The sequence below is a fragment of the Malus sylvestris genome, chromosome 1, assembly GCF_916048215.2.
Source record: "Malus sylvestris chromosome 1, drMalSylv7.2, whole genome shotgun sequence".
In the NCBI taxonomy this organism is placed as follows: domain Eukaryota; kingdom Viridiplantae; phylum Streptophyta; class Magnoliopsida; order Rosales; family Rosaceae; genus Malus; species Malus sylvestris.
Window position 1 is genome coordinate 26,386,372 of NC_062260.1, and position 13,590 is coordinate 26,399,961.

The 13,590-nt window shown below is 38.6% G+C and overlaps 4 protein-coding genes across 7 annotated transcripts in view; all 4 read left to right on the forward strand.

Moving 5' to 3' along the window:
• Positions 1-689, forward strand: part of LOC126627735 (disease resistance protein RPV1-like) — a 44,887-nt gene extending 44,198 nt beyond the window's left edge. For 3 of the 4 annotated variants that reach the window (XM_050297272.1, XM_050297253.1, XM_050297291.1), the window contains one exon: positions 60-689. The gene's annotated coding sequence lies outside the window, so the exon portion shown is untranslated. The remainder of the gene's footprint in view (positions 1-59) is intronic. The other variant, XM_050297263.1, reaches the window with a different exon arrangement.
• A 1,069-nt stretch (positions 690-1,758) lies between these two features.
• LOC126627787 (subtilisin-like protease SBT1.3) lies at positions 1,759-3,324 on the forward strand. The gene has a single exon (XM_050297341.1). It carries the CDS (start codon positions 1,759-1,761, stop codon positions 3,079-3,081), a length of 1,323 nt encoding a protein of 440 aa, XP_050153298.1. The 3' UTR covers positions 3,082-3,324.
• Positions 3,325-5,551: 2,227 nt separating this feature from the next.
• Positions 5,552-9,249, forward strand: LOC126615096 (disease resistance protein RPV1-like). Its single transcript, XM_050282832.1, has 4 exons — positions 5,552-6,030; positions 6,124-7,213; positions 7,362-7,763; positions 7,852-9,249. Exons 1-4 carry the CDS (start codon positions 5,552-5,554, stop codon positions 9,247-9,249), a joined length of 3,369 nt encoding a protein of 1,122 aa, XP_050138789.1.
• A 1-nt stretch (position 9,250) lies between these two features.
• LOC126627813 (disease resistance protein RPV1-like) lies at positions 9,251-12,059 on the forward strand. The gene is made up of 2 exons (XM_050297373.1): positions 9,251-10,742; positions 10,843-12,059. Exon 1 carries the CDS (start codon positions 9,329-9,331, stop codon positions 10,214-10,216), a length of 888 nt encoding a protein of 295 aa, XP_050153330.1. The 5' UTR covers positions 9,251-9,328; the 3' UTR covers positions 10,217-10,742; positions 10,843-12,059.
• Positions 12,060-13,590: the final 1,531 nt, after the last annotated feature.

Sequence of the window (13,590 nt, forward strand, 5' to 3'; positions counted from 1 at the left end):
ATACATGTGATTAAGCTCGCAAAATATTTATTTTAAACATATGTTTCTGTACTAAAAAGGGCACATTTTGAACTTTCGCACTGGGCATCAAAAAACTCAGGACCGGCCCTGGTTGAGGTGAAACCCCCGACGTGGAGGATTTATATCCTAAAAGATTGGTACTTCCTGATGGGGCAAAGGAAAACTGAAGAGAATAATTCCTGTGTGTTGGATTTGACTGCTCAGTTCTGTTGGGTCTCGACCCTTTCTTACGCGGACCTAAAACCAAACTGTTGTGGCTCTTTAGTTGGCATGTGCGGATCACATGCTAGGTCTTTTTAGCGCTCATAATATAAAGCCTCACATTGTGCAATTTGGACGAGAGGTTGAACCGAAGCAGCTGCACTAGTATGACGGGAAGAGGAGCCGAAACCCAATAGAAGAGAGAAATAATTCGGAGCTGCTGCATTTTTATTTATTTTTGGTAAGAGTGAAACCAGTTAGAGATTGTTGTAGTTGCAGAGAGACAAATATTTTGTTTCTAATTCGTTTATTCGCTCATCTATTTGTGTGTATTTGAGTGTATTTTGGGTTTGAGTTTGAGAGCTTTCTTTGTAATCTCGTTTTGTTTATTAGTGGAACTTCCTCACTGTCCTTAAACTGGATGTAGGTTTATGCCGAACCAGTATAAATCTTTGTGTCATTTTGAATTGTTTGGTTTTTCATATTTTTTCGTATTAGTTTATTGGTTTCAAATTAGCGCTTCCACACAACACTCTAAACCCAGTGAAGGTGGAGAGGAGCTTCTTGTATTTGGAAGTGCCAATCAGATAATTTGTCATCCAATTTGACATTGTCAGGAAGTGGAGTGGAGATTGTTGTAATGTTAATTCAACATTAGAACAAGAGAAATAGCTCGATGTGCTGAAATTGAAGAATTCAGTTGCAAACAACACATTTATGTTGCTCATCAGAACAAGATAAATTAGAATAATTAAGTTTTTAATTGCCCAATTATTCCATCCCATATGAATTTAGAATCTGGAGGACGTGTTTCTGCTTTGTTTTCAAATGTCCTAAGCACTTTGTAGAGCTGTGGCAACTTTGCAGCCACAAGACATCAATACCAATTACCAAGTACCCTTAATTACTCTTCCAAATGTCTCATATACTCTTCGTGTTGACGCGAACGAGAGAATTTTCAATGTGCTTGGCACACGGCTTGGTACATCAAGTTTTATAATATAATTAGCTGGAAATTTGAAATATTTTTTTAATGAATTGTATCATGACTCATGGTGTTCGAGTAATGTGCCGGCCACACAAAAAAAATTCTTGACATGAACACAATCAAAGGCATTGCTGTTAGTTACTCATAAGAATACAAAGGTTACATGAAAGAAAAAGATTAGACTTCTCATTCCACGTTCAACTTAAATGAATTGCACACGAGTTACTTAGTTACACAATTATGTAAACGTACTAAAGTGTGCACAGCTTTCGGATTAGGTGGGTTGGATGTAGACACAAACTCTTATTAACCATTTTAAATGGGTCAACACGATTATGCCCGACTCAAACAAATTTATTTTTTGTCTTTTCCAAGTCGAATTGTCGAATATGTCTAAAATTGTTACCTCTACTCTTTCTTGGCACTTTCTACCTAAATTCGAGCAAAAACAATGAAAGTTACATCCGAACAAAAATACAATAAAAGATGCATCATCCAACAACTTTCATATTTTTAATAGAAAAACACGCATGTAAGTGGCCTTTACAATGGTAGAGAAAAGTACTACGGTGGGAGCTAGCACCATGGATAGAGATTTTCCAGCCACTGTGAAGCTCGGAAATGGCAGGACTATTACCGGGGTTTCGCTCTACAGGGGAAGGATGATGCTGTCAACAAACAAGCAATACCCTGTTGTGTATTTGGGAAGCAATTCAACTAGTCCTAATCCGAGCTCGCTGTGTTTGGAGGGGACGTTGGATCGCCGAGTTGTGGCCGGAAAGATTGTGATTTGCGACCGTGGGATTAGTCCTAGAGTGCAGAAGGGAGAGGTGGTGAAAGAAGCCGGAGGAGTTGGGATGATCTTGGCAAACACAGCTGCAAACGGAGAGGAGCTTGTGGCGGATTGCCACCTTGTTCCGGCGGTTGCTGTGGGAGAGAACGAAGCAAAGGGAATCAAGCATTATGCTTCAACAAGCCCGAGAGCCACCGCAACTCTAACATTTCTTGGAACTAGAGTTGGGGTTAGACCGTCGCCTGTGGTGGCAGCGTTTTCATCCAGAGGGCCAAATCTGGTAAGCCTTGAGATTCTCAAGCCGGATATGGTGGCACCAGGAGTGAACATCCTCGCCGCTTGGACAGGCGCATTAGGCCCGTCCAGCTTGCCAGCAGATCGTAGAAGGGTGAAGTTCAATATACTGTCCGGGACTTCAATGTCCTGCCCCCATGTGAGCGGCATTGCCGCTCTGCTCAAGGCAAGGCACCCGGATTGGAGTCCGGCGGCAATAAAGTCCGCCTTGATGACAACCGCTTATGTCCACGACAACACGCGAAAGCCTCTACAAGACTCCTCAGCAGCTTCAATTTCAACCCCGTACGATCACGGTGCAGGGCACATAAACCCGGGGAGGGCTCTTGACCCGGGATTGATTTACGACATTGAGGCGCATGACTATCTTGAATTCCTCTGCACACAAAGGCTAACACCAACACAGCTCAAAGTTTTTACCAAGTACTCAAACAGAAGTTGCAAGAACAATCTAGCCAGTCCCGGGGACTTGAACTATCCGGCACTCTCGGTTGTGTTCCCGGAGAGAACAAATGTTTCTGTTTTGACACTTCACAGAACTGTCACTAACGTTGGCCCTGCGGTTTCGAATTACCACACCATTGTTTCACCGTTCAAAGGTGCTTATGTGAAAGTCGAGCCTCGGATGCTGAAATTCACCACAGCCAATCAGAAGCTGTCATACAAAATCATCTTCACTACGAAATCCCGGCAGGCAGTCCCGGAGTTCGGCGGGTTGGTGTGGAAGGATGGAGTGCACAGGGTGAGAAGCCCCATTGTTGTAGTGTGGCTGCCACCACTATAAATCCTGCACCGGATTAATTTCAATGTGTGTTTTTATTAATGCTCTTTTGAATAAACAAATTTTCTGTAATAGTTAGCATCCTTCCTCTGCTTCTTGCTGTGATCTTCTAGCTACTGTCAACCTTAGAACACGGGCGAAACAACGATGTGCAGTGAAAACGTAGATTAAGCAAGTTCAAATCACATTGATGTTGTTAATTAGAAGATTGAGAACTAGATCAGAATAATTTCTTAATTTGCTCAATTTCCATATTGATTCACATGTTTCTGCACTATTTTTATAAGCCACGACTCATAAGCACTTAGTAGGAGTTCTGGTAGTTTTTGCAGGATGACAATTTCAGACATGCACGAAACAAATCAAATTTAAACACGACATGTTGTAGGAATCGAGATCCACGATATTTGTAGCCGCATAAATATGAAGATTTTATGGTAGGTTATCCCTTACCGAAATTTCAACTTGTCCAACGAATCAAGTGCATTTGATATTCGAGATGTCTCACTAATTGTGTGAATATTTCAATTTGGATATGTCTCCAATTATACACAAGTTTTTCTCCGAACTGTTTGAGTACAATTTGGATCAATACCGTCATGAACAGCTTATGCTGCTGAATTCTAATCACGATGGCTTCACCCTTACAAACTAAACTCATAAAATGGGATTTTCTTTTGACGATAAAAAAAAAACACATTAATGCTGGCGGGCCGTGGGCCTATTTGGACTCATTCTGATGGGCCTTTTAAAAATTTAAAACCAGGCTAGTCCAATTCGTATTTAAATTTCCCAATACGTTGAAGAATTATTTTAAGATGATGTTATTTAGACACTCATTTTTTCTTTTCACACACTTCTCTTGATTTTCGGCAATCGAATCGAATAAGTTGAAGGAGATCAAATGAAAAAATTAATAAGAATATGTGAGAGGTAAAAAATATGTGTGAATAGCACTACCCTTATTTTATTACTAGCCTCTTTCTTTTGCATTTGATTTTTTTTTGGATACTTTATTCTTTTTTTTTAAATTGGCTTAATTTTATATTTAGAATAAATTCAACGAAAAAAGCCATTAACTTCTCAGTAAGAAGCGATTATTTCTTTTCAATTTTTAATTACTAAAATGTTATTTAAAATTTACTAGAATATGCTACGCACAAACCATGTGTGAATTTTTTGTTTTTGTTTTAAAATTAAAGAAGAGCAGCAAGAGAGTGAGCGAGAACGTGAGAGTGAGGAGAGAGAGGATTATAATTTTTCTTGTAATATTACGTTATTGCCTTTAACTTTTTTATTGTAATAATAATCTTTTCATCCTCTTTTAATTGACAAAGAAAATTATATTAATATGTAGTTTAGTTAAAATAAAAATAAAAATAATGCCTTTTTAGCATTAGTAATGTTCCAACAAAGTTTATTATTATTTTTCATATTCCCCCCCCCCCCTTTTTCTTCTTATTTTTTTGCTAATTTTTCTGGTTTGTTTAATGTTTTTTTTACAAAAATACCCTTGGAGATGAGAAATCAAATTTTCACGTTAGTTTTGGATTTTTTTTTTAATTCAGGGGTTTTTTTAGTCCAATTTTTTCTTGTGAAACCTTGTGACTTTAAGGAAAAGTTTTGGCTTCCCAACAATAATTTTTTTTTTAACAAGTGATATTATCTGTACTAAGAGGAATGGTGGAGTTAGCATCACAATGAGCTAGCAATAATGTAATTCAAATTCACATTTAACGAGAATTGAAACTAAGAATTAGAAGTAAAAAGTAATACCACTAGACCGTAATATTAAGTTGCAATAGTGAAGATAAATTATTATTATTTTTATGTCCAAACTTAGTAGAAAGAAACTCATTGTGGTTGACTCATTGACTTTCCGACCATTTTACATAGATTTCTCTCTTTCAAATTTTATGGAATTACAATTTTTTGGGGATAGTGCTAGGAAACCACCTAGTAAAAAGAAAATCATTTTCGTTGACTCATTTGACTTCCCGACCATTTTATAGAGTTTTTACTTTCAAATTTTATAAAATTATATATATTTTTTATAATAATGTTTTTTTTTTTGGTTGAAATTTTTTTATAATAATGTTAAGGAAATCAAAATTTTAAACTAAATTTGTAAGTTAAATGATATGTTATTAATTAAAAACATCACGTTAATCGACATTTAATGAATGATCTAATCATCTACAACTACAACATAATTTATAAATTTAACTTAAAAAATTTAGTTTTCTTCTTGGTTTTGGTCAAGTGAACATTCCATTAATATTTCTTTAAAACAAACAAACAAAAAAACACAAGGGAACAAAACAAGGCCCTAAAAACAGAGACCAGGCCCAAACAGAAACAAAGCTCAAAGAACAACAAAACCCCAGCAGCAGAGAAGCTGTTGGAGTCGTCGTCCTCATCGCCGCACTGGTAGCTGACCATCTGCTGTGGATACTGTCCCTGTCAGATGTCAATGGCTGCTTCTTCTTCTTCCTCTTCCTCGTGGAAGTACGACGTCTTCCTGAATTTCAGAGGCGAAGACACTCGCAAGATCTTCGTCGGCCATCTCTACAGAGCTCTGGATCAGAAAGCAATCAACACCTTCATCGATGCGGAAAAGCTCAGAAAAGGCAACGACCTTTCGGAACTCCTTTCAGCCATCGAAGAGTCAAGGATTTCGATCGTGGTTTTCTCCCAGAACTACGCTTCTTCGACGTGGTGCTTGAAAGAACTGGTCAAAATCCTGGCCTGCATGGATACAAAGAAGCATATAGTGGTGCCGATCTTCTACCAAGTCGATCCGTCTGAAGTTCGTAAGCTCAAGAGAAGTTTTGCAGAAGCTTTTGATCAACACGAACGCGAATCGAGTGCCGAAATGGAAGAGGTGAAGAGCTGGAGGTCCGCACTAACCAGAGCCACCAATTTATCCGGATGGGATTCGCGAAAATACGAGTAATTACTGTTCGATTATATTCTTAATTACTTTTGAATTGGGATTTTTATAGCATTTAGTTTAATTCGGTGCTGTTTTTTCATATTACACAGGGATGATGCCAAGCTTATTGAGGAAATTGTGGATGACATATTTAAGAGATATATCCAAGTCTCGTCAAGCAAAGATAATGGCTTGGTTGGAATGGATTACCACATAGATGCAGTGAATTCACTATTACGTCCTGGGGTGGATGATGTTTTTACTGTTGGAATATGGGGTATGGGAGGAATAGGCAAAACCACCATCGCTCGCGCTGTTTACGATGAAATCGCTTGTCAATTTGAAGCTTGCTGCTTTCTCGAAAATGTCAAGGAAGGCTTCTCGAAAAATGGTGCAGTACACATGCAGGAAGTGCTTCTTTCTAGAATCTTGAAGGAAAAGGTGCAGAGTTTAGGCACGTTGGATCGAGGTTCCAGAGTGATAATGGAAAGGCTACAAAGGAAAAATGTTTTCATTGTTCTTGATGACGTTGATGAATTATCCCAAATCGAAGCCTTACTTGGAAAGCAGCATTCATTTGGTGGTGGAAGTCGGGTCATTATAACAACTAGAGATAAACAATTATTAAGTGGAGCTGGTGCTGTATATAAGCCCGAGAACTTAAGTGAGCCAGAAGCTCTTAAACTCTTCAAGCAGTATGCCTTCAGAACAAACCAACCCACCAGAGTTTATGATCAGCTCTCAAGGGATGTCGTACAATATGCTCAAGGTCTGCCTTTAGCACTCAAAGTGTTGGGAGCTTTTCTTGATAACAAAACTGTGCCCGAGTGGGAAGATGAGTTGGAAAAAATAAGGAAAATCCCGCAAAAGGGAATTCATAATGTGCTTAAAACGAGCTTTGATGGACTAGATGAGTCAGACAAGGACATCTTTCTAGATATTGCATGTTTCTTGAAAGGAATGGATATAGACAGTGCAAAAAAAAGTCTGGACAGTTGTGGCTTATATCCCCATCGTGGAATAAGAGTTCTAATCGACCGAGCTCTCATATCTGTGTCAAAGTGGGGGGAACTGGTGATGCATGATTTACTAGAGGAAATGGGTCGGGAAATCGTTCGCCAAGAATGTATCAAAGAGCCTGGGAGAAGAAGTAGGTTGTGGAGTTATGAAGATGTTCGTCATGTGCTGACTCAAAAAACAGTGAGATATCTTTCTCTTATGCAATGTTTCGTAGAAAGCTTCAGCTTTCGACGAAAATCTATTTTATAGCAAACATGCATTGTTTATAATATTCAATAAGGTTCTTTGTGTTTTCCTTCACTTTAATTTACATTGTTGGTTTATCCAGGCTACAGAAGCAATTGAAGGCATAATCCTGGATTCAGCAATCTTTAAAGAGAGATGCTCAAATACTGAAGCATTTGTTAGTATGACAAAACTAAGACTGCTCATGATACGTGATGGTTACTTTGACGAATATGGGTTTGTATCCGAGGATTCATTTGACAGTCAAACTTCAACTGAAGCAGAAGATGAGCTTGCATTCGGGGATTCATTTGACAATCGAGCTCCACATGATTGCTTCATAAAACACTGGATTGCGGACTTAAAGTTCCAAAGTTCTCAGTTGAGGTGTCTCATCTGGCGTGGTTGCCCCCTCAAGTCTTGGCCATCCAACTTCCAGTTCAAGAATCTTGTAAACCTTGACATGAGCAATAGTCGCATCGAACGACTTTGGAAGGGAGCTGAGGTATGATTTTTCATTTACGTAAATATATTTATTTTCAATGTTTAGGTTCTGAGATGTGTTGTGCATGTTTTCTTGGACTTTTTAACAGCCTCTGGAAAAGTTGAAATCTATCAACTTAAGTGATTGTGGATACCTTAAGAAAACCCCCGACTTCACAAAGGCTACAAGTCTTGAGGAACTAAATTTTGAAGGTTGTACAGGGTTATATGAGGTTGACCCATCTATTTCAGCTCTGAAAAGCCTTGCTATATTGAATCTAGGAGGCTGTGAAGAACTCAAGAGCCTGCCGAGCAGTATTCATATGGGATCTCTTCAAACCCTTAATCTTTTTGGTTGCTCAAACCTTGAGAAGTTTCCAGATATTTCAGATGTTATGGAGAATCTATCAGAGTTATATTTACAATGGACTGCCATTAAAGAACTGCCTTCGTCAATTAATAAACTCACATGCCTTACTCTCTTGGACCTACGAGGCTGTCGAGAACTCAAAAGTCTGCCGAGCAGTATTCATATGGGATCTCTTCAAACCCTTAAGCTTTCTGGTTGCTCAAACCTTGAGATGTTTCCAAATATTTCGGGTGTTATGGAGAAGCTATCACAGCTTCATTTAGATGAGACGGCAATTAAAGAACTTCCCTCCTCAATCAATAGTCTCACGGGCCTTACTGTTTTGAACCTATCTAGGTGTCGAAAACTCAAGAGCCTGCCGAGCAACATTCATATGGGATCTCTTCAAACCCTTATTCTTTCTGGTTGCTCAATGCTTGAGAAGTTTCCAGATATTTCAGATGTTATGGAAAAGCTATCAGAGCTTTATTTAGATGAGACTGCAATTAAAGAACTGCATTCGTCAATTAATAAACTGACAGGCCTTACTGTTTTGAACCTATTTGGGTGTCGAGAACTCAAGAGTCTGCCGAGCAGCATTCATATGGGATCTCTTCAAACCCTTATTCTTTCTGGTTGCTCAATGCTTGAGAAGTTTCCAGATATTTCAGATGTTATGGAGAAGCTATCACAGCTTCATTTAGATGAGACGGCAATTAAAGAACTTCCCTCCTCAATCGATAGTCTCACGGGCCTTACTGTTTTGAACCTATCTAGGTGTCGAAAACTCAAGAGCCTGCCGAGCAACATTCATATGGGATCTCTTCAAACCCTTATTCTTTCTGGTTGCTCAATGCTTGAGAAGTTTCCAGATATTTCAGATGTTATGGAAAAGCTATCAGAGCTTTATTTAGATGAGACTGCAATTAAAGAACTGCATTCGTCAATTAATAAACTGACAGGCCTTACTGTTTTGAACCTATTTGGGTGTCGAGAACTCAAGAGTCTGCCGAGCAGTATTCATATGGGATCTCTTCAAACCCTTAATCTTTCTGGTTGCTCAAACCTTGAGATGTTTCCAAATATTTCGGGTGTTATGGAGAAGCTATCAAAGCTTCATTTAGATGAGACGGCAATTAAAGAACTTCCCAATCAATAGTCTCACGGGCCTTACTATTTTGAGCCTAAGAGGCTGTCGAGAACTCAAGAGCCTGCCGAGTCTGCCAAGCAGCATTCAAATGGGATCTCTTCAAACCCTTATTCTTTCGGGTTGCTCTATGCTTGAGAAGTTTCCAGATATTTCAGATGTTATGGAGAAGCTATCAGAGCTTTATTTAGACGAGACTGCAATTAAAGAACTGCATTCGTCAATTAATAAACTCACGAGCCTTACTATTTTGAACCTAAGAGGCTGTCGAGAACTCAAGAGCATGCCAAGCAGCATTCATATGGGATCTCTTCAAACCTTTAATCTTTCTGGTTGCTCAGACCTTGAGAAGTTTCCAGATATTTCAGGTGTTATGGAGAAGCTATCAGAGCTTTATTTAGACGAGACTGCCATTAGAGAACTGCCTTCGTCAATTAATAAACTCACAGGCCTCACTGTTTTGGACCTATCTCGGTGTCAAGAACTCAAGAGCCTGCCGAGCAGCATTCATATGGGATCTCTTCGAACTCTTATTCTTTCAGGTTGCTCAATGCTTGAGAAGTTTCCAGATATTTCAGATGTTATGGAGAATCTATTAGAGTTATATTTTGATGGGACTGACATTAAAGAACTGCCTTCGTCAATTAATAAACTCACGGGCCTTACTGTTTTGAACCTATCTGGGTGTCAAGAACTCAAGAGCCTGCCGAGCAGCATTCATATGGGATCTCTTCAAACCCTTATTCTTTCGGGTTGCTCAATGCTTGAGAAGTTTCCAGATATTTCAGATGTTATGAAGAAACTATCAAGGTTATATTTAGATGGGACTGCCATTAAAGAACTGCCTTCGTCAATTAGTAAACTCACTGGCCTTACTGTTTTGGACCTATCTGGGTGTCAAGAACTCAAGAGCCTGCCGAGAAGCATTCATATGGGATCTCTTCAAACCCTTAATCTTTCTGGTTGCTCAAAACTTTGAGAAGTTTCCTGATATTTCAGATTTTTTGGGGAAGCTATCAAAGTTATATTTAGATGGGACTGCAATTAAAGAACTGCCTTCTTCAATTTGAAATCTTCCTGGGCTTGTTACGTTGAACCTAAGAGATTGCAAAAAACTCAAGTCTACCAAGCAGCATTTGTGATCTCAAGTCCCTACACTATCTTAGTCTCTCTGGTTGCCCAAAGTTTGAGGTGTTGGAATTATTGGGTATTGCTCATTTATCATTATTGAATACATTAGAACTCAGCAGAACAATTTTGAGAGCTTGCCTGCAGAAATGAATTGGCTTCATTGGTTAACAAGTCTCAAATTGGAAGGTTGCAAGGGACTGAAATCAATACCAGAGATTTCATCAACTATAAGGTTCATAGATGCCCATGATTGCACAGCTTTGGAATCTGTTTCAACACCAAGCAAGTTTTTTCCCAAGAATCTTTACTTGACATTTTCAAACTGCTTCCAGCTGGTGCAAAATCTATTTGAAGATGTTGTGGAAGCTCATCAGGTCTCTCTCTCTCTCTCTCTCTCTCTCTCTCTCTCTCTACGTGCAAAAGTACGAAACATATCTAATGCAAGTCCAGTTTACCTTTGTTTTCATTCTGCAGGGTAATCTGCAACCTCTTTCCTTGTTTATGTATCTTCCTGGAAGTAAACTTTCAGATTGGTTCAGCCATCAGTGTAGCAGATCTTCTGTAACTGTGCATCTACCACAGTCTAGGATCATAAGATTTTAGGATTCGCTGTGTGCGGTGTTACCAAGTTCAAGTATGCACATTATGCATCTGATCTATCTGCTCTGTGTTTTTGTACCTTCAAAGGAGAGCATGCATGGCGAGCGCGGTTTCTGCTTTGATTTGCTTGATTTGAGCATCACAAGAGGCAGGTTACTTGAGTCAGATTATGTGATTCTGGGGCACCAGTTCAGCAGCATCGCGTCAGAAGGAGTGGAGTTCGTCTCTTTTATGCCAACTGTGAGGGGGTGCATAATCTCTTTTACGCCAATTGTGAAAGGAAGCTAATTGTAAGCCCGTGTGGTCCCTTTTATCCCAAATTTGAGGTGGTGCGTTATTGAAGCATGATACAGCCGGATCAATTCCACTTTCAAGAACAACACTATCATCATGAGAATTCTGAAGCCGAACTTCGTGCTTTTGGAAAATCACTGGTAAGAGTTGCTCATTCTGAGAGGAACCGTGAGGGGTGTTGCTATAACGAGGGTGAACAAATTGGAAGTGATACCTCTGACGCAGAGGATTTGTATTCTAAAAGATTGGTACTTCCTGATGGGGCAAGGGAAAACTGAAGAGAACAATCCCTCTGTGTTGGATTTGATGGCTCAGTTCTGTTGGGTCTCGACCCTTTCTACGCGGACCTAAACCCAAACTTATGTGGCTCTTTAGTTGGCATATGCGGATCACATGCTAGGTCTTTTTAGTGCTCGTATATAAAGCCTCGCATTGTGCAATTTGGATGAGACGGTGGGACATGGGAATAGAAGCAGCAGCAGCACTAGTGTAAAGGAAAGAGAAGAGCCGACACCCAATGGAAGAGAGAAATAAAATGGGGAGCTGCTGCGTTTAAAGTTCTGTAAGAGTGAAACCAGTCAGAGATTGTTGTAGTTGTAGAGAGACAAATATTTTGTTTGTAATTCGTTTTTTTCCCTCTTCTATTTGAAAGTGTTTCTGGGTGTATTTTGGGTTTGAGTTTGAGAGCACTCTTTATAATCTTCTTTTCCTTTTGTTTATTAGTGGACCTTCCTCGCTGTCCCCGAACTGGATGTAGGCTTACGCTGAACCAATATAAATCTTTGTGTCATTTTTAATTGTTTGTTTTGTCATATTTTTCAGTATTAGTTTATTAGTTTCAAATTAGTGTTTCCGCACAACACACTGAACCCAGTGAAGGTGGAAAGGAGCTTCTTGTATTTGGAATTGCCAATTCAGATAATGTGAGTGATCCAATTTGACATTGACAGAGGTTGAGATGAGCTTGTTGTAATGTTAGTACAAAATTAGAACAAGAGAAATGACTCGATGTGCTGAAATTGAAAATTTCAGTTGCAACGCATTTATGTTGCTCATGCAAACAAGATTAATTAGATTAATTAAGTTTTTAATTGCCCAATTCTGTTCCATATGAATTTAGAAATTAGAATATCACTTTGTAGAGCTGTAATAACCATGCAGCCTCAAGACATAAGTAGCAAGTACCCTTAATTACTCTTCCGGATGTCTCAGGTTCGTGTTGACATAAACGATAGATTTTTCAGTGTGCTTGGCGTACAACTTGGTACACCAAGTTTTATAATATAATTGGTTGGAAGCTTGAAATTATTTTTTTAACGAATTGTATGATTACTTGGTGTACCGAACAATGTGCCGGCCTCACAAAAAAATTTCTCGACATGAACACAACCCAAAGGCGTCACTATTAGCTACTGATAAGAATACAAAGTTTACATGAAAGAAAAAGGTTAAACTATCATTTCACGTTCAACTTAAATAATTACACACGAGTTATCTAGTTATGCAATTGTGTAAGCGTGCTAAAGTGTATGTCACTTTCGAATTAGGTGGGTTGGATGGGAACACAAACTCTTATTAACCATGATAAATGGGTTAGCACGATTATGCCCAACCCAAACAAATTTATTTTTTGTTCTTTTCAAGTCGGAATCTGCCTAAAATTGTTACCTCTACTCTTTCTTGGCACACCCAAATTCGAACAAAAACAATGAAATGTACATCCGAACAAAAATACAATAAAAGGTTCATCATACAACAACTTTCATATTTTTAATAGAAAACGCGCATTATCCTCGTCATACATATGAAAGATTTCAGAGTAGTACCATTAATAATGTGACAGTAGTTTAGAAGCCAAACGATGCTATTAGACATGACACATATGTGAGAAGCTGACACTTACCTCGAGGATATTTCCAATCACTCTAACTCATTTTTCATATGAATAGCGAGATCGGAATATATTTCCGATTTACAAAGAAGTTATTGGGTTGGGTATGCAGATGAAGATTCAACATAGTTGAACGATATCGCGTAGTGTAGAATATCATTTTTTTTTTGTTTGGTTACACTAGGTGCATTTGCCTTTTTATTTCAATAAAATTTCACCTCGCACAATCGAGGGTTCTTTAACAAAAAGGAAAAGTGTAGATGTATAGAATATCATTTATACTAAAAAAAACATATTCATACAAATTATACTCATGAGATTTGCAGTTGGCGCATTACTACAGTGACGAAAAATAATAATACGTATACACTTTGATGCGAATTCGATCCTTATGAATTTGTTGTGAATTCGATCCTTATAGATTTTCCTCTTCTTTA

Excerpts from the sequence above, each read along its gene's own strand:
- LOC126627787 (XM_050297341.1), top strand. The coding sequence starts at position 1,759 with ATGGTAGAGAAAAGTACTACGGTGGGAGCTAGCACCATGGATAGAGAT.
- LOC126615096 (XM_050282832.1), top strand. The coding sequence starts at position 5,552 with ATGGCTGCTTCTTCTTCTTCCTCTTCCTCGTGGAAGTACGACGTCTTC. Across the intron at positions 6,031-6,123 it reads TGGGATTCGCGAAAATACGA|GGATGATGCCAAGCTTATTG; the intron begins GTAATTACTGTT and ends CATATTACACAG. Across the intron at positions 7,764-7,851 it reads GACTTTGGAAGGGAGCTGAG|CCTCTGGAAAAGTTGAAATC; the intron begins GTATGATTTTTC and ends ACTTTTTAACAG.
- LOC126627813 (XM_050297373.1), top strand. The coding sequence starts at position 9,329 with ATGGGATCTCTTCAAACCCTTATTCTTTCGGGTTGCTCTATGCTTGAG.